The 26,205-nt window shown below is 37.7% G+C and overlaps 1 protein-coding gene and 1 pseudogene across 1 annotated transcript; both read right to left on the minus strand.

Moving 5' to 3' along the window:
* Nucleotides 1–3,180: 3,180 nt before the first annotated feature.
* On the minus strand, nt 3,181–3,623 carry LOC118854109 (40S ribosomal protein S15a). The gene has a single exon (XM_036764439.1). The coding sequence runs from the start codon at nt 3,611–3,613 to the stop codon at nt 3,221–3,223; it is 393 nt and encodes a 130-aa protein (XP_036620334.1). The 5' UTR covers nt 3,614–3,623; the 3' UTR covers nt 3,181–3,220.
* A 9,197-nt stretch (nt 3,624–12,820) lies between these two features.
* Nucleotides 12,821–22,855, minus strand: LOC118854852 (annotated as a pseudogene).
* Between the last annotated feature and the right edge of the window lie 3,350 nt (nt 22,856–26,205).

Here is a 26,205-nt window from a genome sequence, read left to right on the forward strand (position 1 = left end):
CAGGCAATGGGGTGTAGAAATTTATCTTGCCCTACAAGAGAAGAAGGGAAAGGGGGATGGGAGGGGAAGTGGGGTGACAGAAGGGAGGTCTGACTGGGGAACGGGGCAACCAGAATATATGCCATCTTGGAGTGGTTGGGAGGGTAGAAATGGGGAGAAAATTTGTAATTCAAACTCTTGTGAAAATCACTGCTGACAACTAAATATATTAAATAAATTAAATTAAATAAAAAAGAAGCATTTATTAAGGGCTTACTATGTGCTAGGCACTGATCTAAGTGCTAGGGGTACAAAGAAAGAAAATGTTGGTTCTTGTTCTCGAGGAGCTCACATTCTCATGGAGAAGACATATAGCAAACAACAATACAAAGAAGATTATATATAAGATAAATAGAATGCAAGCAACAGAAGGAATGCACTAGCATTAAGAAGATCAGAGGGACTGTATCTGGGACTTAAAGAAAGATAGGGAGGTTAACTAATTTTTTCTTTCTTCCTAAACCTATGTTCCTTAAACTGTTTATAGACTGAGTTCCAATAGACCTTAGATATTGGATTCCCTCTTCTGAAGTTTGGGAAGCAATCCCATCTCAAATTCAGGGTCATGAATTAATATCCTGCAACCAAGCATTAATTTAAAAACAACAGTGACAACAAAATAATGTGGAATATTTATCATTTTTTAAAAAGTGCATAATTATTAGGTAAGGAAAGTTGATTAAGAAAAAGAATGAAGGGCATCTAGGTGGTGCAGTGAGTACAGCACAGGCCCTGGAGTCAGGAGGTCTGAGTTCAAATCCGGCCTCAGACACTTGACACATATACTAGCTGTGTGACGTTGGGCAAGTCACTTAACCCCAATTCCCCTGCCTTCCCTCCTCAAAAAAAAAGAAAAAGAGAATTAACAGGGTAAATAGGATGGGTGTATATAAACACATGAATGGACCTTTGCATACACACACACAAATATACATTGCCAACTCTGGTAACAAGCGACCAAAGCGTCACAAAAATTTTGCAACCACAGTTAACCTCAAAATTACCAAGGAGGTCACACAGGTTAAAAGGAAAAAGCTTTCTTTATTACAGTGCGGGAGAGAAATTAGACAGATATTTCTGGGCCTCCTCTACTAGGAGACCCAAGGCAGTGGGGCTCAACCTTGAGTCATGCACTTGTGGCTAGATACAGAATCAAACAGTATAGTGTAGCAACAGTGGTAAGGCACAACAGCAACAGTGAGACAAGGTTGTCTGTGACAAAAATTCAATTCGTAGTAGGGCCTTATGTCTGAGCCTGTTGGTGCTTACCCAAGCTGTGTGTGTGTGTGTGTGTGTGTGTGTGTGTGTGTGATGACTTTTTGTTTCTTTTTATTTTTTAAATTTATTTTTAGTTTTCAACATTCATTTCCACAAGATTTTAAATCGCATATTTTCACCCCTCTCTACCCTCCCCCCACTCCAAGATGTCATGTATTCTAATTGCCCTGTTCCCCAGTCTGCCCTCCAGTCTATCACCCTGCCCTGCCCCCCTCACCACCCCCATGCCGCATCCCTTTCCCCCTTACTTTCTTGTAGGGCAAGATAGATTTCTATACCCTATTGCCTGTATATCATATTTCCCAGTTGCATGTAAAAACATTTTTTAACATTTGTTTTTAAAGCTTTGAGTTCCAAATTATCTCACTTCTTCCCTCCCCACCCACCCTCCTTGAGAAGGCAAGCAATTCAATATAGTTTATACATGTATCATTATGCAAAACACTTCCATAATAGTCATGTTATGAAAGACTAACTATATTTCCCTCCATCCTATCCTGTCCCCCTTTATTCAATATTCTCCCTTGACCCTGTCCCTTTTCAAAAGTGTTTGCTTTTGATTACCTCCTCTCCCTATCTGCCCTCCCTTCTATCATCCCCCCTCTTTTATCCCCTTCCCCCCTACTTTCCTGTAGGGTGAGATACCCAACTGAGTGTGTGTTATTCCCTCCTTAAGCCAAATCCAACGAAAGCAAGATTGACTCATTCCTTTTCACCTACCCACCCCTTCCCTTCCATTATAACAGCTTTTGCTTGCCACTTTTACATGAGATAATTTACCCTATTCCATCTCTCCCTTTCCGCTTCTCCCAATATGTTCCTCTCTCACCCCTTAATTTTATTTTTTAGATATCATCCCTTCATATTCAATTCACCTTGTGCTCTCTGTCCATATATACGTATATTCCCTTCAATTACCCTAATACTAAGAAAGGTCTCATCAGTTACAAATATCATCTGTCCATGTAGGAATGTAAACAAAACAGTTCAACATTTCGTTAAGTCCCTTATGATTTCTCTTCCCTGTTTACCTTGTCATGCTTCTCTTTATTCTTGTATTTGAAAGTCATATTTTCTATTCAACTCTTTTTATTTCATCAAGAGTGTTTGAAAGTCTTCTATTTCATTGAAAAATCCATATTTTGCTTTGAAGTATTATACTCAGTTTTGCTGAGTAGGTGATTCTTGGTTTTAATCCTACATCTTTGACCTCATGGCTTTCAGGTAGTCCAATAATTTTTAAATTATCTCCCCTGGATCTATTCTCCAGGTTGGTGGTTTTTCTAATGAGATATTTCACATTGTCTTCCATTTTTTCGTTCATTCTTTTGGTTCTGTTTTACAATTTTTTGATTTCTCATAAAGTTACTAGCTTCCACTTGCTCCATTCTAATTTTTAAGGCAGTATTTTCTTCAGTGGTCTTTTGAACTCCCTTTTCCATTTGGCTAATTCTGTCTTTTAAGGCATTCTTTTCCTCATTGGCTTCTTGGAGCTGCTTTGCCACTTGGGTTAGTCTATTTTTTAAGGTGTTATTTTTTCAATATTTTTTGGAGTCTCCTTTAACAAGGTGTTGACGCATTTTTCATGATTTTCTTGCATCACTCTCATTTCTCTTCCCAAGTTTTCCTCTATTTCTCTAATTTGATTTTCCAAATCTTTTTTGAGCTCTTCCATGGCCTGAGACCAATTCATATTTTTCTTGGAGGCTTTTGATGTAGGCTCGTTGACTTTGTTGACTTCTGACTGTATATTTTCATCTTCTTTGTCACCAAAGAAAGATTCTATAGGCTGAGTCCTTTTATGCTTCCTGCTAATTTTCCCAGACAGTTACTTGACTTTTTTTTTTTTTTGGAAGCACCACAGTCCATTGGAGCATTTTATTGGTATGTTTGTTTTACACCCTTAGAAAAAGAATCCCAGGATTTTTCCTCCTGTGTGTTTTCGTCTTGCTTCCTCATGGTCCATGATGCCAGCTGAGGTTGTAAGCACAATAAACCCAAACTGACGGGATGGTAGGAGATTATTCTGCCACTTTTCCAGATCTTTCAATTGAACATCAAATCTGGGGCTGATTACACCACACTTGTTTAATCTGCCCGTGAGGTTCACAACAATTTTCCCTGCTCTGTGATCATCAATGATCTCAAATTCGCCAATATAACCATGCTTCATCATCACAGTTAAGAACCGGACGATTACTTTGGAGCACGGCCTGATGAGAACCTGGCGTTTTCCTCGCTTTTCTGCATTGTTGATGCTTTTGAGAGCATCTGCCAGGACGTTCATGCGCACCATGGTGGCAGCGCTGCAAGATCCAGTTACTTGACTTTTGATCTCTTTGTTAGTGTATGACTGCTTTCAGAGTGGAGAGTGCTCTATCCCAAGCTTCAGGGGTTTTGCACTGCTGTTTTCAGAGCTACTTCTATGCTGAGGTGGTATGATACTCTTCTCCTGGTCTGTGCTCTGGTCTGTGAGTGCAAGCACTCCTTTCTGCCATGCAACTACCAGGAGGACTCCCTCTCCACAGCCACTAGAGGCTCTGCCACCCCAGCATTCCTCCTCCCCCAAGGATCACCAACCAGTACTGGGACCCAGATCCAAGCAGGGCAAAGCAAGAGAACCCTGCCTTAGTGCCAGCAAAGAGATCCCTGCACTCTTGCTCTGATCAGCCACTTGCTGCCCCCCACTGTCTGTGGGTCTGGAGCTCCGTAAGCTGCAATCCTAGGGCTGGGGCCAGACCACACACTTCTCTCACCCAGGTCCAACAGTTTTCCCACTGATCTGCTATGTTGTCTTTGGCGATTATAGGTTGAGAAGTCTGGAAACCACCACAGGTGCCAGTGATTCAGTGCCCTGAGGCTTGCTCCACCCAGTCTACTCCAGCCTGATCTGTCCTGGTGTGGCCCATGCTGGGCTGCACTCCGCTCCCAGCATGGTGCAATAGATCCTTCCCAGCAACCATACAGGCTGTCTTGGGCTGGACACTTGTTCCACTCTGTCATTTTGTGGGTTCCATAGCTCTAGAATTTGTTTAGAGTCATTTTTTACAGGTGTTTGGGGAGATTTGAGGGGAGAGCTCAAGCGAGTCCCTATTTTCACATCACCTCATCAGTTCTATGATTTAATTGCAGCAAAGTTTATCTAGAGTGCAAAGGATTGTTGTTATTCCAAGCTCAGGGCACAGCTTGCTTGAGATGCCTTAGTTCTGGAAAAAAAAGGGTATCTAAAAAGAGAGAGAAGGTCTTGGATCCTGACCACACATGCAAATATGTGCTGTGACCTTTGAAAGGAAATAAATGTGAGTGAGAATTGGAGCAGGACTATTGTCTATTAAAAAGTTGGCCAGGAAGAGCCAAGATGTCTGAGTAAAGTCAGGCACTCATCTGAGCTCTCCCCCAAACCCCTTTAAATGCCTTAAAACAATTGACTCTAAACAAATTCTAAAACAGCTGAATCAAAAAAAAAAAAGATGGAATGAAACAATTTTCCAGCCCAAGACAACTTGGAAGGTTAGCAGGAAAGATCTGTTGCAGTAGGGTAAGAGAGGAGTACAGTCGAGCATAGGGCACTTCACTGCAGACTGGGTCCTATCAAACCTGGAGCAGCCTGTGGGGTGACTGAATCAGTGGCAGTAGTGACAGTTTTCAGACCTCTCAGCCCACAAATGCCAAAAACAATTTAGAAGTTCAGAAGGAAAAGTCTGTCAACCACTGGCTGAGAGTAGAGCACAGTCCAGTGAAGGCTGTGCCAGCCCCAGCCCCAGCCTGGGCCTAGCAAAGCAGAAGCAGTCCTTTGTGTCACTGAATCAGCAGTGGCAAGGGCAGCTTCCAGAGCTCTCAGGACACAGATGGTAAGGGGGTTGAACAGCTGGTCAGAAGGAGATTACAGGGGTCTCTTTGCTAGCACTGAGGGAGTACTCTGTTGCTTTGTCCAGACCTGGGTGGCAGTCTCAGGGTAAGGAGGAGCAATAGCACATGACCGCTTGTGACCACAGTGGAACAGGAACCTGTTTCACAGTTCCAGGGTAAAAAAGAGTACTTGTGGTTACCCATAGAGCAGATCACAGGCTGGGAGAGTAGTAAACATCTCTCATATCCACCTTGGAAGAACTGAAAACTTACAGCTCCCTAGAAATATCTCTGAAAACAGCTGCACAAAAACAAAGAAGCTTGGGACAGTGAGCCCTCTGCCCTGAAAGCAGAGACCTACTTTCACAAAGAGTTGAGTCAAATAATAGGCTGAGAAAATGAACAAACAACAGAAAAAATTCTTACCATAGAAAGTTACTATGGTGACAAAAAAGATCAAAACACACACTCAGAAAAAAAGATAACAAAGTCAAAACTCCTACATCCAAAACCTCCAATAAAAATATAAATTGCTCTCAGGCCATGGAAGACCTCAGAAAGGATTTTAAAAATCATGTGAGATAGAGGAAAAATTGAGAGGAGAAATGAGAACGATACAAGAAAAGCATTAAGAAATGAGTCAAAAGTTTGGCAAAGGAGACACAAAAAGATCCTAAAAAAAGAACACATTAAAAGACAAATGAGGGCAAATGGTAAAAGAGGTGCAAAAAGCCAATGAGGAGAAGAATGCCTTAAAAAGTAGAACCAGTCAAATGGAAAGGGAGGTGTAAAAGCTCAGTGAAGAAAATAATTCCTTAACAATTATAATTGAGCAAATGGAAGATAATGACTTTATGAAAAATCAAGAAACAATAAAACAAAACCAAAAGAATGAAAAAAATAGAAGACAATATGAAATATCTCATTGGAAAAACACATGACCTAGGAAATAGATCTGGGAGAGAGCATTTAAAAATTGTTAGACTACCTGAAAGCCATGATCAAAGCCTAGATAACATCTTTCAAGAAATTCCCAAGGAAAACTGCCCTGATATTCTAGAACAAATAAAAATTTAAAGAATTTTGCTATTTTGCTATTGCAAGCAGCCAGAAAGAAATAATTCAAGTATCATAGAGCCACATCAGGATAACACTAGAGTCATCAGCTTCTCTACTAAGGGATCAGAAGGCTTGGAATGTGATATTCCAGAGGGCAAAAGAGCTAGGATTACAATCAAGAATCACCTACCCAGCAAAAGTGAGAATAATCCTTCAGGGGAAAAAATAGACATTCAATCAAACAGAAGACTATCAAGCATTCTTGATGAAAAGACCAGAGCTGAATAGAAAATTTGACTTCAAATACAAGACTCAAGAGAAGCATAAAAAGGTAAACAGGAAAGGTAAATCATAAGGGATTTAATAAAGTTAAATGGTTTACATGTCTACATGGGAAGATTATACTTGTAACTCATAAGAACTTTTTCACTATTGGGGCAGTTAGGAGTATATATAGACAGAGGGCACAAGTGTGAGTTGAATATGAAGGGACGATATCGAAAAACTAAAATTAAGGAGTGAGAGAGCAATGTACTAGGAGAAAGGGAAAGGGAGAAATAGAATGGGTAAATTATCTCACATAAAAGAGGCAAGAAAAAGGCTTTACAGTGGAAGGGGGAAGGGGGCAAGTGAGGAGGAGTGAGTGATCCTTACTCTCAAGAGAAGAGGCTCAAAGTCAGAATAACATACACACTAAATTGGGTATAGAAATTTATCTTACCCTACAGGAAAGAGGGCAAGGAAGGGGATAACAGAAGAACAAGTTATAGAATGGAGGACAGATTTGAAAAGGGGGCAGTCAGAAGCAAAACACTTTTGACAAAGGACAGGGTGAAAGGAGAAAGAGAATAGAATAAACAAAGGTGGGGAAATAGGATGGAGGGAAATACAGTTAGCAGTAGTAACTGTGAAAAAAATTGACATAAATTTCTCTGATAAAGGCTTCATTTCTCAAACATATAGAGAAGTGAGTCAAATTTATAAAAATAAGTCATTCCCCAATTGATAAATGATCAAAAGATGTGAACAGTCAGTTTTCAGATGAAGTAAACAAAGCTATCTGTAGCCATATGAAAAAAAAATGTTCTAACTCACTATCGATTAGAGAAATGTAAATTAAAACAATTCTGAGGTGCTACCTTATATCTTTAGATTGGCTAATAGGATAGAATAAGAAAATGACAGGAGGGGATGTGGGAAAAATGAGACATTGATGCATTGTTGGTGGAGTTGTGAACTGATTTAATCATTCGAGCAATTTGTAACTATGCCCAAAGGGCTATAAAATCATGCATACCCTTTGACCTAGCAATACCACTACTAGGTCTGTATACCAAAGAGATAAAAAACAGAAAAAGAAAAGGACCTATATGTACAAAATTATTGATAGCAGCTCTTTTCTGGGGGCAATACATTGGAAATTGAGGGGATGCCCATCAGTTGGGGAGTGACTGAAAAAATTGTGGTATGTAATTATGATGGAATCCTATTGTGCTATTAGAAATGATGAGCAGGATGTTCTCAAAAAACCTGGAAAGACTTGCATGAACTGTTGCAAAGTGAAATGTACTGTGTACAAAGTAACAGCAATATTGTATGATGATCAGCTGTGAATGACTTAGCTATTTTTCAGCAATGCAATGACCCAACATAACTCTGAAGGACTTATGATGAAAAATGGTGTCCATCCCAGAGAACTGATGGTGTCTGAATACAGATGGAAGAATACTTTATTTTGCTTTTTTAAATTTTTCTTGAGGGTTTTTTTCCTTTCTTTTTCTTTCCTTCTTCCTATTAGGGAAATGTTTTGCAGACTATACATGTATAACCTATATCAAATTGCTTGCCTTCTCAATGAGGGGGTGTACGGAGGGAGCAAGGGAGAGAATTTGGAACTCAAAGTTTTAAAACCAATGTTAAAATTGTTTTTTACATGTAACTGGGGAAAAATAAAATACTAAATAAAGAGGAAAAAAGAAAAAAAGTTGGCCTGGACATTCCTGTAGGAGACAGTAGAAAATCAAATCCTAAGCTTATTTTCTCAACCAAGATTAGATTTTCATCTGGTGTCATTTCCCCTCCCCCATCTCTCTGTCTCTTTCTGTCTCTGTCTCTCTGTATCTGTCTTCCCACCTCCCCATCCCCTCTCCCAGGCATAAACAAAAAAAATCCAAAGAAGAATTGTATGGCAATGTTTATAATAATATTCCTCTTCTTCTTCTCCCTCTCCAAACTCCAGTTCCACAGCAAGACTTCCCATGGAAATGTTCAGAAAGCATCTCCTTCCTCCTTCTGCCACTTTTTTCTCTCTCTCACTTTCTCCTTCCCCTTCTCTTTTTCTCTTTCCTTCTCCCAAACAACAATTTCACATCAATACATTCCTTGAAAATGATTCAGAGAGAATCCTTTCTGGGTGTCACTTTGGTTGGATTTTTTTCTTATTGATCTACTGTGTCACACTCAAAAGAGAAAGTTTGCCATGAGACCTTATTTCATGCTGTTCATTGATCTGTAGTGATGTACTGTGTCATCTACTTAGAGAGTGTTCATTTATGAAGAGCACAGCTCTACCATCAGGGATGCGTTTGAGCTGAATTCCTGAAACCCCAAGAATCTGCTAAAAATCTCATCCTTTGATAAACATATATTATGGCTGCACAGATGTGGTTGTTGATGGAATTTGGAGAGCTATACTTTAGGAACACAGGCAGTATTCAGTAATCAGACTCAGTCCTGCATGCACGTTAGAAGGTTTGGGGTGATGTGGATGGCTAATTCAAGCTGTTGAGCTCAGAGCTGGCTTCTTGATCCTCTTGAAGTTAAAAATGATTGTCTTTTTATATGAGATCATAACTTATATTTATAGATATTTCATGACTCCAAAAACATTATACATATTATCACATATAATCCTTGAAAACAGTCCTGTGACACATATAAGCACAAATATGATTGTCCCCACTTTAGAGATGAGGAAACTTAGAGGTTAAGTCACATGCCCAACCCGGGTTGCAAAAATAATAAACAATGAGGTTGGGGCACAATTGTGGGTGCTCTGACTTCCAGTCTAGTGTTCCTTCTAGGCTTTATGTCATTGTTTTCTCTTCTCTTGATCCTTCCAGCCAAATTACCCTATATCTGTGTTTAGTTAAAGCAGTAGTATTAACAATGCCTAGCTGTACTTCTAGGCTTTGGTCAATGAATATTTTGTTAATTTGATTGAATCACAATTAATTATAAGCCTTCTCAATTCTGGTAGGGTTTAAGAGGTTAGAGAGCTGGGTGTTTATTTTTTTTCAGCTTAGAGGAAAAGAATGCCAAAGAAACACTTAAACTCAAATGCCAGAAGCAAATTTGTGCTTCTTTCAAAAGGAGCATAAATGGAAAATTGTGTGACCCACCCAGTTTTCTTCCTAATGATATGATAGGATTTAACTTACAATTTCACCCCACTCTTCTGCCATGCCCTTGCCTTCTGGCTCTTGCTTCTCATTCTTTGGTCTCAGATTAGATTGGTAATCAAGCGATGAGTGAATAGTTTAAAAAAGAACTATAGCTGTTTGATCCCCGTTCCCCTCCAAACAACAACAACAAAAACAACACACATTTTTACCTGAGATTATTTTAGTTCTCTCAATGAGACAACTAGATCCATAGATATAAGATATGCTTACTCATAAAAATATCTGTATGTATACATATTCATATCAATGTGCATATTCATATATACACGCATATGCATATATAGAGACATAAATAGGTGGCACAGAAAGATCTGAGTTCAAATTTGTCCTTAGACACTAGCTTTGTTGGCAAGTCACTTGATTGCTGCCTGTTTTAGTTTCCCAAGTTATAAAATGGAGATAATAGAACCTACCTCACAGGATTGATTTGAGGGTCACATAAAATAACATCTGTTAAGAACTTAGCACAATCCCTGTTACAAAGTAGGCACTTTACAAATTCTTGTTCCTTCCCTTTCCATTCTTACTTTATCACTTTTTCTTGGCTTTTGTCTTCCAAAGTTACACAGAACCTAAAACTCCAGATTTTATGGTGAAGATTTAAAATCTCATGTCTTTCCATATCTAGTTCTTTCATATGTCCAAGAAATCTGAAATGAGAACTTATTGGTTTTCTAATGGGTTATACAGGTTGATTTCTCCTGAAAAATTCATCTTAATTTATTTTTATAGCCCAGCATTCTGCAAAATTCTTTCATGAGATAGTCAATATTTTGTCCTGGCATATATGCATAATGAAATTTAAAAATATATATATAATTTATTCCTAGCCATTATGCTTTAATTCATACAAATATTATTCAAATCTTTTCATACTATTTTACTTTCTCACAGTCATGCTTCTTTAGCAGTATAAGATTTGTAAATAGTAATATTTCATAACATACGCATACAACAATTTGTTCATCCATTTCTTAATCAATAGACACTCATATTGATTAGATGCTCTGCTGCTACAAGAAGAGCTGCTTTAAACACTTTGTAGTACGGGTGACCTTTCATTCAGCCTCTCACCATCTGGTGGGATTGTTGGATTAGGGGCTAAAAACATAATGTTTGGTTTTATTGCACAATTCCAAAAGGTTTTCCATAATGGTTAGAACAATTTATAGCTATACTAGCAGTAATATATACAGTGTGCTTATGATTTGAAACACACTGAACACAAACTATTTCCTTCTTTAGTTATCTTTGCTTATTTGATAGTTATGAAGAGTTCCTAGAGAGTCATTTGTATTTCTCTAATTTATAGTAATGTGGAACATTCTTTTCGGGTGGTTGCTGATAATTTGAATTCAATTTTCTTCTGTTTTTTTTTTCTAGTCAAATTTGTTGGGTTCCCCCCCGCCTTTTTTGAGCTACAACATCCATTTATTTAAAAGCAGTAATAATTTAAAATTATAAAAACCCTTTCTGTTGTCGAGCATTAGAGGGTGAGGTTATAAAGAGAGACAGTTTGATGGGGGAGAGGACAGCTGAAGGGGCGGTGGACAGTTCGCATGTTGGGTGACAATTGTGTGGGATGAAAGACCCTCACCAATCAAAAGTTAATAAGGAGCCATTTCAACGTGGAAACAGAAATAAATTTTATTCAATTCTTGAGAATTGGGTGTCCCTTGCTAGCACAGAGCGGAACCAGCAAAGGAGGTGCTTTACAAGGAGCAAAGCACCCATAATTATACCTAACACAAAAGAGTTCCTGTCCACCTCTGACCCTTCACACCATTGGCTGGGAGGTGAGCTTACAATCTGAGCATGAAAGCTAGACAAAGAACTGGGACACTGAGGTACAGAAACTCCAATTCCCATTCCCTTAGTTAATGATTACAACTGAGGTGACATCTATAAATCTAAAGAAGGAGAATAGGATAAGGGGAGGGGGAAGACCCTTTCCATCTCTTACAGTACTTTTACAGTAAGGGAAAGCAGGTCACAGTGACCCTATTCTTACTGAGTAAATCTTTAAACCAGAACCAGAAGAAAGAACAAAATATTTCAGGGTAAACTTTCCCAGAGAGCCATCAGACTCTCACAGCGCGGATTTTTTTTTTTTACTTCCCTATTCCCCTATTTCTTGCTTTTTAAACATTTGTTAATATATATATATATATATATAAAAATATATAATACACACATATGTAATACATACATACATAAACATATATGTATATATGTGTGTATATATGTGTGTATGCATGTGTGTGTGTATGTATATATAAATGCGGATCCACTTCCCTATTTCCCTATTTCTTGCTTTTTAAGCATTTGTTAGTACATATATAATACATATATATAATACACACATATAATACATAAACATATATTTATGTGTATATGTGTATATATGTACATATATGTGTGCATGTATATATATATGTGTGTGTGTGTGTATATATATATATATATGTATACGTATGTGTATATATATACACACACATCTTCCCTGTGAAATCTTCACATTTTATTTAGCTCACACACAATGAAACAGCCACATTCCACCAGGCCTTCCCACCTGGGAGCATTGTCTACGGTCCCTCTGAGGGGGTTACAAAGGTTTAGGAGGGTGTTAGGGAGAAAGGGGAAAGTATCTGAAATACACAACCATAGAGATGGCCTAGACACAGCCATCCTTCATTTCAAACAATCTGGTAGCTGCTAGGATCCAGCCTGATGAAACATAGTTAATGTGACCTGGGGCTTTATAAGCCAGTGAAGTAGTAGCCATCAATTGGAAGGAGAGACAGAGCTTCCCTGGAACTGTCGGTTGAGTTGGATACCTGTGGGTAGAGAGGGAGAAAAGGCCTAAAGGCCTTTGGTGCTTCCAAAGCTTATTTAAAAAAAAGGAAAGAAAGAAAGAAGGAAAGAAAGAAAATAAGGAAGAAATAGGGGTCTTGGGGTCTCTCCTGCCCCCTCTCCTTTCTCCCAACTCTGTCATCTGAGTTCATTGCTGGGTGGGGAAATATGAGCTGCGTCCTCTGACCAAGAAGCAAATGGATGATGATTAGGGTAGGGTTAAGGTCAGAGGTGAAAGAGGGAAGCAGGTGGTTGATTGGACTGGCTGGTGATGGAATTCACGAGTTGTTTGTTGAGTTCTCACTTCTTGGCTAACTGGAGGAGAAGGAGGAAGAGGAGGAAGAAAATTCGATTTCTTTCAGTCCCGGGAAATTAGTAGCAGTGTTCCATCCACTTAAGCTTTTCCAACACACGGGGCAGGGATCATGTTGTTTCAGCTAGGGGACTATGCAACCATCATGGAATAAGTGATTCTAAGGTAACCGCCCGATATTCTCACCCAGCATATAGTCTTTGTGTACAAGGCATTCGAATGGTCGGAAGGGCTTGTATTTTCTCTTTGTCTGACTGTGGGGAACCGGTGTTTTCAAACTGAGTAAGAAGCGGTGTAATAATCACATGCAGGCCATTAGGCCCCCACGCATAGTCCATGGGATTTGAATGCAGAACACTCCAAGGACTCAATCCCAGGTTTGGCACGGTTGCTGGTGCAGTTGCTGGACCAGCTGCTCGACCAGTTGCTCAATGATCCCTTCTAATGTAGTAACGCCTTCATGCACGCCCTGCCTTGAGGCGGCGGGCCCGTGGGCCATAGCCGGGGCTGGTCTTCTTTCTCCCCACTGTTCTCCTAGTCCCTGGCGTTCTCGGATTGCACCCCAGAGTCGAATGTGGGAAATTCAAAGCTGTCTTCAAAAATCCCACAGGCAAACTGGCCATAGCCCTGTGGCATGGTGAATAAATGCGGATTCACACTCGCAAATGGTTGGCTGTTTTGATCCCTGGGAGCTGTAGCAAAGTAGGACTGTATTCAGCATTTCTGGTTTCTTTCGGAAGCTCTTGAATGCAATCAGGCTCACACCTTGGGCAGATATAATCCTGCAGCCGAACAGCAGTGGCCCTTCTCCCCCCCACTCCTCCGCCCAACCCCAGCCTGTTGTTTTTTAGTGGTGTCCAGCTCTTCGTGACCCTATTTGGCGTTTTCGTGGAAAAATTCTGGGGTGATTTTTAATTTCCTTCTCTAGCTCATTTTACAAATGAGGAAACTGAGGCAAACAGGTTTAAATGACTTTCACAGTGTACACGACTAATAAGTGTCCCAGACTAGTTTTGAACTCAGAGTTAAGTCTTCCAGACTTAAAGCGTTGCCTCCTAGCTGCTGTATAAACAAATTAGCCATAGCTTTATCAATTCTATTCCCTTGTAAGCACTCCCAGTACCCTTTGCCTGCTGTCCCAGATTCATCTGGGCCTTCCCAAATAAACAGATCATTAAATAAACAACTCCTAAACCTTTTGAGTTCAAGCCAAGTCTTTTTGTTTCTTCCCTTACTTTTTTCTAGCCCACAAAATATTGATTATGTAAGGAAATGTTTTATTCCAAGAAAATGTTAATACAGTTCACGCCTGTTTCATAACCACCTAACCCCAATTCTTTTGACCTTACTTGAAATTGTGACTATGGACTCTTTGTTGCCTCTTTGGTCACCCCCACCCCCCACAAAAAAACAAAACAAAACAATTTTGTCTACTATTAGAAATATGATATCATGTATTTAATTACTTAGTGCTTTCTCACTAGTACTTATTTATTTACCTTTCTTATATTTCTTGAGGATGCCTGTCAAATACCCTGCTTACTTCTGGTTTGTTCTGACTGAATGTCTTAAATTCTTTATTTTGCTGAAAACTGCTTTAAAAAATAATTAAGTTCACAGTATACCAATGCCTGTTGCTTTTCCAAAAATAATATTCCAATTTTTTCTTTGACATTATTTGTAAAGAAGGCATTGTTTTGATTAATCTGGAATGACTTTCCTTGACACATGAAAAGTATCTCTTCACTGTCTGCAATATTTATTATTTAATTTTGAGGTACTATGTCCCTTTGTTATTTAAACTTAAGGTTTCTCTACATGAATAATAGTGCTATTAGCACTACGAATTTTTCTATAGTACAATCATTTTTTTTTTTTTTGGCCAGAACCAGAAAAAACTACCATCTTTCAGCACCTGAGCTAGGGCCCAATGTTAAACTCTAATAGTCATTCAGAAGATTTATGTAAATACCAAATATGTGAACTAACTTGCTTTGCAAAACATGGAATAACCTACTTGCAGACATTTATTAAAAAGAGAGAAACTCACAAAATAAAAATGTCTTTCTCATATTCTGAAATTTCTCTTGTTTCTGGTAAAGCATCTCTATTATGCATGTATATATTTGTATGTATTTAGAGAGATACATATTTGTATATGCACACATGTGTAGACACATACAAATATATACTATACAAATACATAAATTTATATACAAATATTATGTGTATATTCATACATATGCATGCATGTAGCACATGCTCTGGGGCTATAATCACAAACCTCTGATCACACTATAACAAATCAGGTTTCCAGAGCAAAGCCCCAGTGTTTCCCTACCAATGATTATCAGTAGATATCCATTTATCAATCAGAATCAATTAGCTTTTGAAAACAGCCATTTAAAAACAGCCACCACCCCTTCCAAGGCACCTGCACACTCCTCCCCAACAAAGTCCATACCGAACCCAGGGGATGCAGATTAAACTGGTTTAGTCTCCTTGTCTCATGTCTGTCCCCATTCCAATTTATCTTCTACTTAGCTGTCAAAGTGATTTTCCTTAAGGACAGGCCTGACCTTGTCACCTCAGTACTCAGCAGACTCCAGTGGCTCCTAATTAGATCCAGGATCAAATACAGACTCTTTCATTTGTCATTTAAGGTCCTTCATACTATGTTTCTAGTCTTCTTATGCTGTATTGCCTTCAATGTGCTTTGTGATCCAGTAGCTGTCTTGCTGTTCCTTGGAGAGGATACTCCATTTTCTGAATTTGCACCTTTTCACTGTCTATCCTCCATTCCTGGAATGTTCTTCCTCTTTACCTCCATATCCTAGCATTCCCAGCCCACTTCAAGATTCAGCTCAATTCATACCTCCTCTCCCACCACCTAGCCCAGTACCTTCCTTGAGATTATTTTCCATTTGCATTGTGTATATGTTGTATATACATATTTGTTTACATGTTCTCTCTCATATGTGAGATCTTTGAGGGCATAGACCTTATTTTGGCCCTTCTTTGCTTTGCTAGAACTTAGCACAGTGCCTGGCATATAGTAAGTTACTGATCAATCAATGCTTGTTTACTCTCTGACTCAAGGTTATGGAGCACATGAGCAAAGGATTGGAAAAATTCCTTTTCTACTTTTGTGGATTCCCTATGTTGTGCCTAGAGCCTTTTAGATTACAGAGTGGATTGAGTACTGGATTTGGAGTCAGAAAGATGTGAGTTCAAATTCAGTTTCATATAATTACTAGCTGTATGACCCTTGGAAAGTCACTTAAACTCTGTCTATTTCAGTTTCTTCAACTCTAAAATGGAGATAAGAACAACATCTATTGGAGTTGTGAACTGCTCCAACTATTCTGGAGAACAATTTGGAATTATGCCCAAAGAGTTATAAAACTGTGTATACCCTTTGATCCAGCAATACCACTATTAGGCCTGGATCCCAAAATGATCAAAAAAGGGGAAAGGACCCACATATACAAAAATATTTATAGCAGCTCTTTCAGTGGTGGCCAAGAATTGGAAATTGAAGGGATGCCTCATCAATTGGGGAATGGCTGAACAAGTTGTGGTATTTGAATGTAACGGAATATTATTGTTCTATAAGAAATGATGAGCAGGCAGATTTTGGAAAAATCTGGAAAGATTTATATGAACTGATGCTGGGTGAAGTGAGCAGAATCAGGAGTACATTGCACACAGTAACAGCAACATGGTTCAATGATCATCTATGATAGACTTATCTTCTCAGCAATATAATGATTCAAGACAATTCCCAAAGACTTATGATGGAAAATGTTATCCACATCCAGAGAAAGAATTTTGGCATCTGAATGCAGATTGAATCATATTATTTTCACTTTGTTTTCTTGTGGATTTCCTTTTTATTCTGATTCTTTTTTCACAACATGATTAATGTGGAAATGTTTAATATGATCATACATGTATAATCTGTATCAGATTGCTTGCTGTCTTGGGTGGGAGGGAGAAAAATGTGGAATTCAAAATTTTACAAAAATCAATGTTGAAAACTGTCTTTACATACAATTGAAAAAAAACCCAAAATCCCATTAAGTACATAAAAAAGAAAGAAAGAATAGCACCTACCTCCCAGGGTTATTGTGAGGATCAGAGGAGCTATTTGTAAGGTGCTTAGCACAGAGCCTGGCATCTACTAGGCACTAAAAAAATGCTTATTCTCTTCCTTTCCCCCTCTTCCACCTTCTTAGGAATTTTGTAGCTTTCTACTCCTTGTAGAAGTCTGAAACTATCTTATCTCAGTATATCTAGTTTTTATATGAGCTCCTGATTCAGACACACTCATTGGCTACTGCTTTTCCCAAGTCATTGCTGGGGAGTCCAACAAAAAGTTCAAATAATCTGACCCATCAAAGTCCACAAGGTTATCCTAAAGGCTCTTCTCTCCCTTTTCCTAAGCGATTCCCTCTCAGGGGCTTGACTGGACTGTTCTCTCAGAAGCTCAAGAGCCCAAATTCCTGAATTGCCTTGCTATTTTAGTCAAAGCTCCATAGGACATATCAGCATATCAGAGTTTCTTCAGCCAATCCCGATATATTCCCTTTTCAGCTTCATTTCATTACCAGATGATTTGAAACATTGTCCCTCCCTAACTTGAGTAACTAGATCCTTTGCACTTAGTCTAATGCATGTGATTGATTGCTTCATTCCATAAAGATGGCTAGACCTTGTTCACACAAAGTTTATACCTCTGATTAAATCAATAATTATTAAGGTAGAGGTATGTAATTGTTCTCCTAACAATTCTATGCTTCTGAACAAATGCTGTCACTATGCTAAGTGTGGGTATACAAAAACAAAAATGATGATAGCCACTGCCTTTAAGGAACTGACATTAAAGTGGTCAGTGATACTATTGACGCTACTGGATATGTGATTTCTAACTCTGTACGTGCTCACACACAAACATGTGTGTTTTTATAGTGGGTAGGTTGTTAGGCTACATTGAACCATGCACTCTTTTCCCACTCAGCCCTAACTATTTAACCGTATGGGTTGGATTGTCAGTAGAGGCTATCAATCTGTAAAAGTTAACCAGTTCATTAAAGGGATCAAACCTTATTAGCAGCATTCTGGCATAAACCAAGCTTGTGCAAAGTGAAGAAGTATGTGGCAGATGAATGCAGAGGAGATGAGTGGACAGGTGGTATTCATCAAGGATTATTGAAAATGAGAGTTTTGGAGGTGGTAGACATGGCTTAATGAAGAGCAGTGGAGGAGAGGAATCATCTCTGTTGGGGCAATGGCAGGCCCAAAGGCGCATAGAGTAGACAGAAGAGACAGAAATGAACATAAAATGAATAGAGAACGGAAAGAGGCAGAAATGAACACAAAATGAATAGAGCATGAAAAGTAAGGCTTCTACTGGACTACTGTATGTATATTATGTAGAAGAAGGCCCTGCATTTAAATAAAATGCTTCTTAGCTTCTTAAAGTTTTTTAAAATGTAAGTAGAAAATCCAGTAGGTTGATTCCATAAGTAGGAGAATGGATGGGAGTGGTGGGGGAGAAGAAAACATAATATATCACATAGAAAGATTAAACAAATCTTGAAAATGAAACAGATGTAGAAGAAAGGGGTCAAAAAATGATTTCAAAATTTAACTGTTCATCAAATCCCGTTATATCACCTCTGATAAATAATGTGTGTGTGCATTTAGATTTTCTCAGACACAGAGTACCCCATCTTGGTTATTGTTTATGTAGAGTTTTTCTTATTGAGTGGGGTTTTGTTTCAGACAAATATAAAGGAACAATAAGCAGAGTTGAAAGATTTTATAGAGTATCATGAAATAAATGTCAGAAGGCGTGATTTACATATACTCCCCATATGTTAATTTACATATGGGGAGTATATGTTACATAAATCAAGTTTTGTGACATTTATTTTAGGAAGCATTATAAAACCTTTCAACTCTGGTTATAGCACTCACTTTGGATTTTATCTCAATGATAGTTCAAATGCTGGATGAGGAAATGGCAGGCAGATTGGTGCATCTATTTTTTCATCCAGTTGCATTACAATTACACGAAGCTGTATGTTTCTGCATAGTGACATTATCCCTTGTCAGAAGCATATCAAATATGTTGACATTGAAACAAATGAAACATAAATATATGTAATCTTTCTTGCCACTTCATCAAATTTCAATATACTTCCACAACAGAAAATGAAATTAAAATATTGATGGCAGAAGGCTTCTACTGGACTACTGTATATTATGTAGAAGAAGGCCCTGCATTTAAATAAAACATTTCTTAACTTCTTACAATTTTTAAAAAATGTAAGTATTTTACATTTTATATGCATTAGAATACCAATACCTGTATAATTGAGTCTGTTAAAATTAATTTTTCTTCCACTAAATTATATAAAAATATTCCATCCTTTGTATCATGGGACAAAGGGAAATCCTGAAGAGTTTTTAATCTTTAGTATTTTATTTCCATTACTTTTTAATGGTCAAACATATCATCTTAAAAATAGGTTAAATTTTAAAAATAAGTTAAGTATTAATTTCTCATTACCTGTGCCATTCTGTTAGCATTTTCAGCTGGAAGCAAATTTTTACTTTTGGGTTCTCAATGCAGGAAAAACAGAGCTTTGAATGGAGAGCCTCTTGCTGAAGTAGCCTTCACAGTGGTGGCATAACAACCAAGACTGGTATTATGAAAATACCATATATTTATGTCTTTCAAGCTGCTTGCACATTTTTTTACTGTTCTTTGTGCATATTACAGGATCCCGATGCAAGAGAATTGATATTCTGAACTATTCAGGGATTAGCAGAGGTTTAAATGTTAATACTCCACAACACTACTTATTCTGAAAAATTCTCATTTAAATTCTTCGAGGTACTTTCATAGTGTACACTATTTTAAAAAAGGATATCTGTTAAAGAAAAAAAAAAACTCATGCTATCTTAGGGATGCAAAAGGCAGCATACCAGAATAATCTTTGAACACCATGAAGCATTCCCTTGTATTGGCTTGGAACACAATAGACCTTCAATCAGTGCTCTTTGACTGATTTCTTTTGCATAAGCAAATATTCTGTGTAAACAAAAATGCTCTTTTATCCCTTCCTTAAAGTCCAAGATGGTTGTGTTTCTAATAAACGTAATAGAAATAGTATGAAAAGGAGAGAGCAACTTTTTTTCTAATTCCATTTCCTTCAATCAACAAAGTTTAGAGTCAAGTTGAAATGAAACTTTTAGAAATACACATCATAATCACGTGCCACAATTTGTTCAGTCATTCCCCAATTGATGGGCATCTCCTCAGTTCTCAATTTTTTGCCCCCAGAAAAAAAGCTGCTATAAATATTTTTGTACATATAGGTCCTTTTCCTTTTTGGTTTTTTATTTCTTTTGGTCTATGGACCTATTATTGGTATTGCTAGGTCAAAAGGGTATGGATGGTTTTATAGCCCTTTGGGCAAAATTCCAAATTGCTCTACAGAATGGTTGAATCAGTTCACAACTCCACCAACAGTGAATTAAAGTCTCATTTTTTTCCACATTCCCTCCAACACTGGTCATTTTCCTTTTCTGTCCAATCTAATAGCTACGAGGTAGCAAGTCAGAATTGTTTTAATTTGCATTTTTCCAACCAGTAGTGAGTTAGAACATTTTTCATATGGCTATGGATAGCTCTGATTATTTCATCTGAAAACTGTTTGTATCTTTTGATCATTTATCAGTTGGGGAATGGCTCTTATTTTCATAAATTTAACTCAGTTCTATATATTTTTGAGAAATAGGGCCTTTTACAGAGAAACTTATTTCACAATTTTTTCATAATTATTATTACTAACTGTATTTCCCTCCATTCTACCCCCCCTGTTTTTTCTATTCTCTCTCTCTCCTTTCATCTTGTTCCTCCTCAAAAGTGTTTTGCTTCTGACTACTCCCTCTCCAAATCTGTCCTCCCTTCTATTACCCCTCCGCTCTCTTATTCCCTTCTCCTCCTACTTTCTTGTTGGGTAAGATAGATTTCTATACCCAATTGAGTGTGTATGTCATTCTCCTTTTGAGCCAGTTCTGATGAGAGTAAAGTTCACTCCCTCTCCCTCATGTCCCCCCTCTTCCCTTCCTCTATAAAAATTTTTTCTTGCCTTTTTTATGTGAGATAATTTACCTCATTCTATTTCTCCCTTTCCCTTTCTTCCAGTAAATTCCTGTCTTACCACTTAATTTTATTCTTTTAGATATCATCCCTTCATATTCAATTCACACCTGTGCCCTCTGTCTACATAATGAAAAAGTTCTTGTGAGTTATAAATATCATCTCCCCGTGCAGGAATGTAAACAGTTTAACCTCATGATTTCCCTTTCCTGTTTACCTTTTTTATGCTTCTCTTGAGAATTGTATTTGAAAGTCAAATTTTCTATTCAGCTCTGGCCTTTTGATCAAGAATGCTTGAAAGTCCTCTATCTTTTTGAATATCTATTTTTTCCCCTGAAGGATTATACTCAGTTTTGCTGGGTAGGTGATTCTTGGTTGTAATCTTAGCTCCTTTGCCCTCTGGAATATATTTTAAGCCCTCAGATCCTTAATGTAGAAGCTGCTAAATCTTGTGTTGTCTTGTGGTTCTACAATAGTTGAATTGTTTCTTCTGGTCGCTCATTAATATTTTTTCCTTAACCTGGGAGCTATGGAATTTGGCTATAATATTCTTGGCAGTTTTCATTTTGGGATCTCCTTCAGGAGGTGATTGGAAGACTCAGTTTATATTTTGACCTCTGGCTCTAGAATATCGGTGAAGTTTTCCTTGAGAATTTCTTGAAAGATGATGTGTAGGCTCTTTTTTGATCATGGCTTTCAGGTATTCTAATAATTTTTAAATGATCTCTCCTGGATCTGTTTTCCAAGTCAGTTGTTTTTCCAATGAGATATTTCATATTGTCTTCTATTTTTTCATTCTTTTGGCTTTGTTTTATTGTTTCTTGATTTCTCATAAAGTCATTAGCCTCCATTTGCTCAATTCTAATTTTTAAAGAATTATTTTCTTCACTGAGCTTCTGTACCTCCTTTTCCTTTTGGTCAATTCTATTTTTTAAGAATTTTTTTCTTCAGGAAATTTTGTGCCTCTTTTTCCATTTGGCCAGTTCTGCCTTTTAAGGCATTCTTCTCTTTGGCTTTTTGTCCCTCTTTTACCATTTGGCTTTGTTTGTTTTTTAAGGTGTTTTTTTTTCAGTATTTTTTGTGTCTCCTTTACCAAGCTGTTGACTCATTTTTATGATGTTTCTGCATCGCTCTCATTTCTTTTCCCAATTTTTCTTTGATCTCTCTTACTTGATTTTCAAAATCCTTTTTGAGGTCTTCCATGGCCTGAGACCAATTTATAATTTTCTTGGAGGCTTTGGATGTAGAAGCTTTGACTTCGTCATCTTTTTCTGAGTGTGTGTCTTGATCTTCCTCGTCATGTTGTAACTTTCTATGGTCAGAATTTTTTTCTGTTCTCTTTTTTCCAGACTATTTCTTGACTTTTAACTGTTTGTAAAAGTGGGACTTTGCCTTCAGGGTGGAGGGCCCACTGTCTCAAGCTTCTTGGGTTTTGTCCAGCTGTTTTCAGAGTAAACAAACCTCTCCTTAGGGCATACTCTCCTGGCCTGTGTTCTCATCAGTGATTGATCACAAGCACTATTTTCTGCCTTGGAACTGTGAGAAGGGTCCCTGCTCCAATGTGGCCACAAGCTGTGGTGTGCTATTGCTCTTCCTAGCCTTGGGACTGCCACCTGGGACTCCAACCCAAATCTGAGTGTGGACAGAACAACAGAATGCTACCCCCAGTGCCAGCAAAGAGGTCCCTGTAATCTCCTTCTGACCAGCTCTTGAACCCCCTTACAGTCTGTGGACTGAGAGCTCTGAAAGTAACTGCTTCTTCTGCTGATTCAGTGGGTCCCAAGGGCTGTTCCTGGTTTGCTTGGGCCTGGTCTGCAGTGGCATGGTCTATGCTGAACTGTGCTCCATTCCAGGTATGACAGACCTTTCCTGCCAACCTTCTAAGTTGTCTTTGGCTGGAAAATTATTTCACTCAGCCCTTTTGTGGGTTCTGTTGCTCCAGGTTTTGTTTTATGGTATTATTTAAAGGTGGTCAGAGAAGTTTTGGGGAGAGCCCAGGTGGGCTGTTATCTTTTTTTCCACCATATCGGTTCCTTACCATCATGCTAATTTGAAGGTAGGAGTACAAAATTCACAGGTAGTGGATAACTTGTCTATGTGACCAGTGTTAGGAGACTGAGTGATCCCTGCCCCACCCCCCCAATCTGATTGACAAGCAGGACTGGGAGCAATGGGATACTGAGTCCATACAACTTTTGAAAATCATCACTTTTTACACTCATTCTAAGCCATCAAACCTAAAGCCACAGTGGCTTGGGCTGGAGGGCTATGATTGGCCATTCAATGAAAGCCATAGTGATTCAGATTTAAAGGCCTGGTCAAGTAGCTCTATTTGAAACACAATTTTTTTTTGTTTTTTTTAAAGCTTGTTTTTTCAGAGCTATGTTTTAAGACATTGTAAATGAAAACTGCGTAGTACAAAAAGTAAATTATTGCAGGTTTTTGAAAAAAATAAAAATAAAAGCTTAAAAATATAGCCCCAAATCTCAAAATATCTTACAAAATATGAGCAAACAAAAATTATGTTCCTATGGATAGAGCACCCACATGTAAGAATGTGGCACCCTGAACGGAGAGAGGGACCACAGAAAAGAAGAGAAAAAAAGAAGGAGAAGGTGAAGAGGAAGTAATGACCGCATTCCCCAACTTTTACTCAAGTTGGCAAGTTGGGTCCCTAGAGCTCAGCTACTACTACTCTCAGGGTTCTAGAGATACCTCTCAGAGACTATATTATGAGTATATTATGCATACATCAATGCATATGTGTATGTGTGTGTGTTTATTTCATAAGACTTAAGTCTGTGAAGGAGCCTTAGAGGACATTAAGCCCAAATCCTTTATTTAATATATCAGTAAATTGAGGCCCAGTGATACTAAATGTTTTGCTGAAGATCACCTATTAGTAAGTAATACAGAAAGAATTTTAACCAGGGTCCCCTGATGCTAAATCCACGGTCTTTCAAGTTTTAGAATATTTGTGTGCAGTACTACTTTAGTCAAGGCTAGTCAACAAGCACTTATTAAGCACCTGCTAAGTATCGGACAGTATGCTGAGATTGTGATAGATATTTATATACTTTAGTAAGATTTATCTTACTAATAATTGTTGTCATGTAGTAATTAATACTTCATTTACATATTATATGTTTACCCAAGTTAGTTATTTTTATGAGACATAATTATATGAGAATAAGGGCAGAATTTGCAATTTTGCAACATAACAATTTTTGAAATTTGTGCTTCTTACGACAACCTGACATGCGAAGGCTTTCCTGATATTCCTAGCTGGCAGTGCCTCCCCTGACCTGGCATTTATTATGCACCTATTTTTAATAAACTAATATATGTGAATGTTATCTTCCCCAATGAAATGTAAAGTACTTGAGGGATGGGACTGTTTACTTTTTTCTTTATGTACTGTTTGATTATTATAGTGTCCAGCACAAAGGAAAAATGTAATCAGTCCTTTGGTTTGATTAGTTAACCCTTATTAGGTAAGTGGGACAGATAGCATTGCTTTTTTAGAGGAAAAGAGAATTCCTTGATGCAAGAACTTTTCACCCAACCCCCAAACTGGTCCACGTAAGTTTGTTTTTTTTTTTACTTCCTAGTTTATTTTGAAAAGCAACTTTCTCTAGTGGATAAAGTGATGAACATGGAATTAGGCATCTATTTGACTATAGATGAGTCATTTAATGTTTCTGAGACTCTAAAATGGGGTTAACCTTACCTAGACAACTTTGTTTACAGAGGCTCAAATGAGATTATATAACACAGTTGCGAACTTTAAAATATTTTGTGTATATGTGTGTATGTATATGTACATATATGCATTGTGCGTATATGTGTATATGCATTTAGATACATACATCTACACATATGTATATGTACATATACCTACATATATAGATGTATGTATGTGTATGTGTATATATGAAATTATATATAAATATCAATATAGGTATATATATTTGTATGTGCATGTGTATATATACATACATACATAAACACACACACATACACACACACATACACACACACACAGACATGATATCATCATCATGGGAAGCTTCCAGTGCCGAAACTCTCCGCTGATGCAGATCAACTACTCTCCAAGTCATCATCTCAAAGAGTTACTTGGGGTAATGAAAAGTTGGGTGATTTGGCCATAGTCATACACCTAGTGTGTTTCAGAGTTAGGATTTGTGTCCAAGTCTTCCTTATTCCAAGACCAATCCCCCATCTATAAAATTATGCTGCTTTTCACTATATAAATGCCTAGTATAATCATGGTATAATCCTCAGTTAAATAATAAATTTAAGCAAATGTAATTATTTGAATAGATTAGTTACTTAAAAGCATGAAATAATATAACACGATTCGTATGTGATAGTAATATAATACAATAATTCATAATATGATTCATATTTCAAGAGTCTTCTAGCACTTAAAATAGAGAAATGGGCTATAGAATAAATAATTTATCATCTCCCACTGAGAAAGAAAAATAGCCTAGGTAACAAAAACTAGACTTTGTTCTCTTCTTTTTATTGTATCTCTAGGAGGGAGTTTTCCATCTTCTCCACCCTGTAGTCCCTGAGACTCAGTGGGAATTAAAAAAGGTCAATACAATGGAAAACTGATACCATTCCTACAAGGGAGGCAATTTCACTTCTCTTGTAACGCCTAGTGAGCAAACAATATCCCAAAGGTCAGAGCAACAATGAAATATTGCTGTTGTCACCATAGAACACAAAGACAATGAAGCTGACATTGATGAAGAGCAAATGTTATGTGTCACTGAAACCTTGACCAAGAGTTGTCTAAATAAAATACATGAACATCTTGGTTTTTTTTATTCTCCTATCTTCTAATGCTTTTTACACAATTCATAAATCAAGCTTAATCAGAACATAGTAAGGTAATGATCTGAAGAAAGAATAAAGATAATGTGCCATTCAGAAAGGGAATAGATCAAGTTCATGGAGATAATTACTGTGATCCCAGCCACAAACTCTTGCAGAGGGTAAAGAAAATATTTCACTTATATATAAGTATAGCTGCTTTTTAAACAGGCCATAAGAAATAATCATAGCTATGGACTCTTGCCTTAAACATACATAAGGAAGAGCTGAAATGCAGCAAGATCAGTGTTTCCCACCTGTTGGCCAAT

Source organism: Trichosurus vulpecula, chromosome 6 (genome assembly GCF_011100635.1).
Source record: "Trichosurus vulpecula isolate mTriVul1 chromosome 6, mTriVul1.pri, whole genome shotgun sequence".
Lineage (NCBI taxonomy): Eukaryota > Metazoa > Chordata > Mammalia > Diprotodontia > Phalangeridae > Trichosurus > Trichosurus vulpecula.

What these genes read in the sequence shown, in the direction of transcription:
- LOC118854109 (XM_036764439.1), bottom strand. Translation starts at nt 3,613, where the DNA reads ATGGTGCGCATGAACGTCCTGGCAGATGCTCTCAAAAGCATCAACAAT.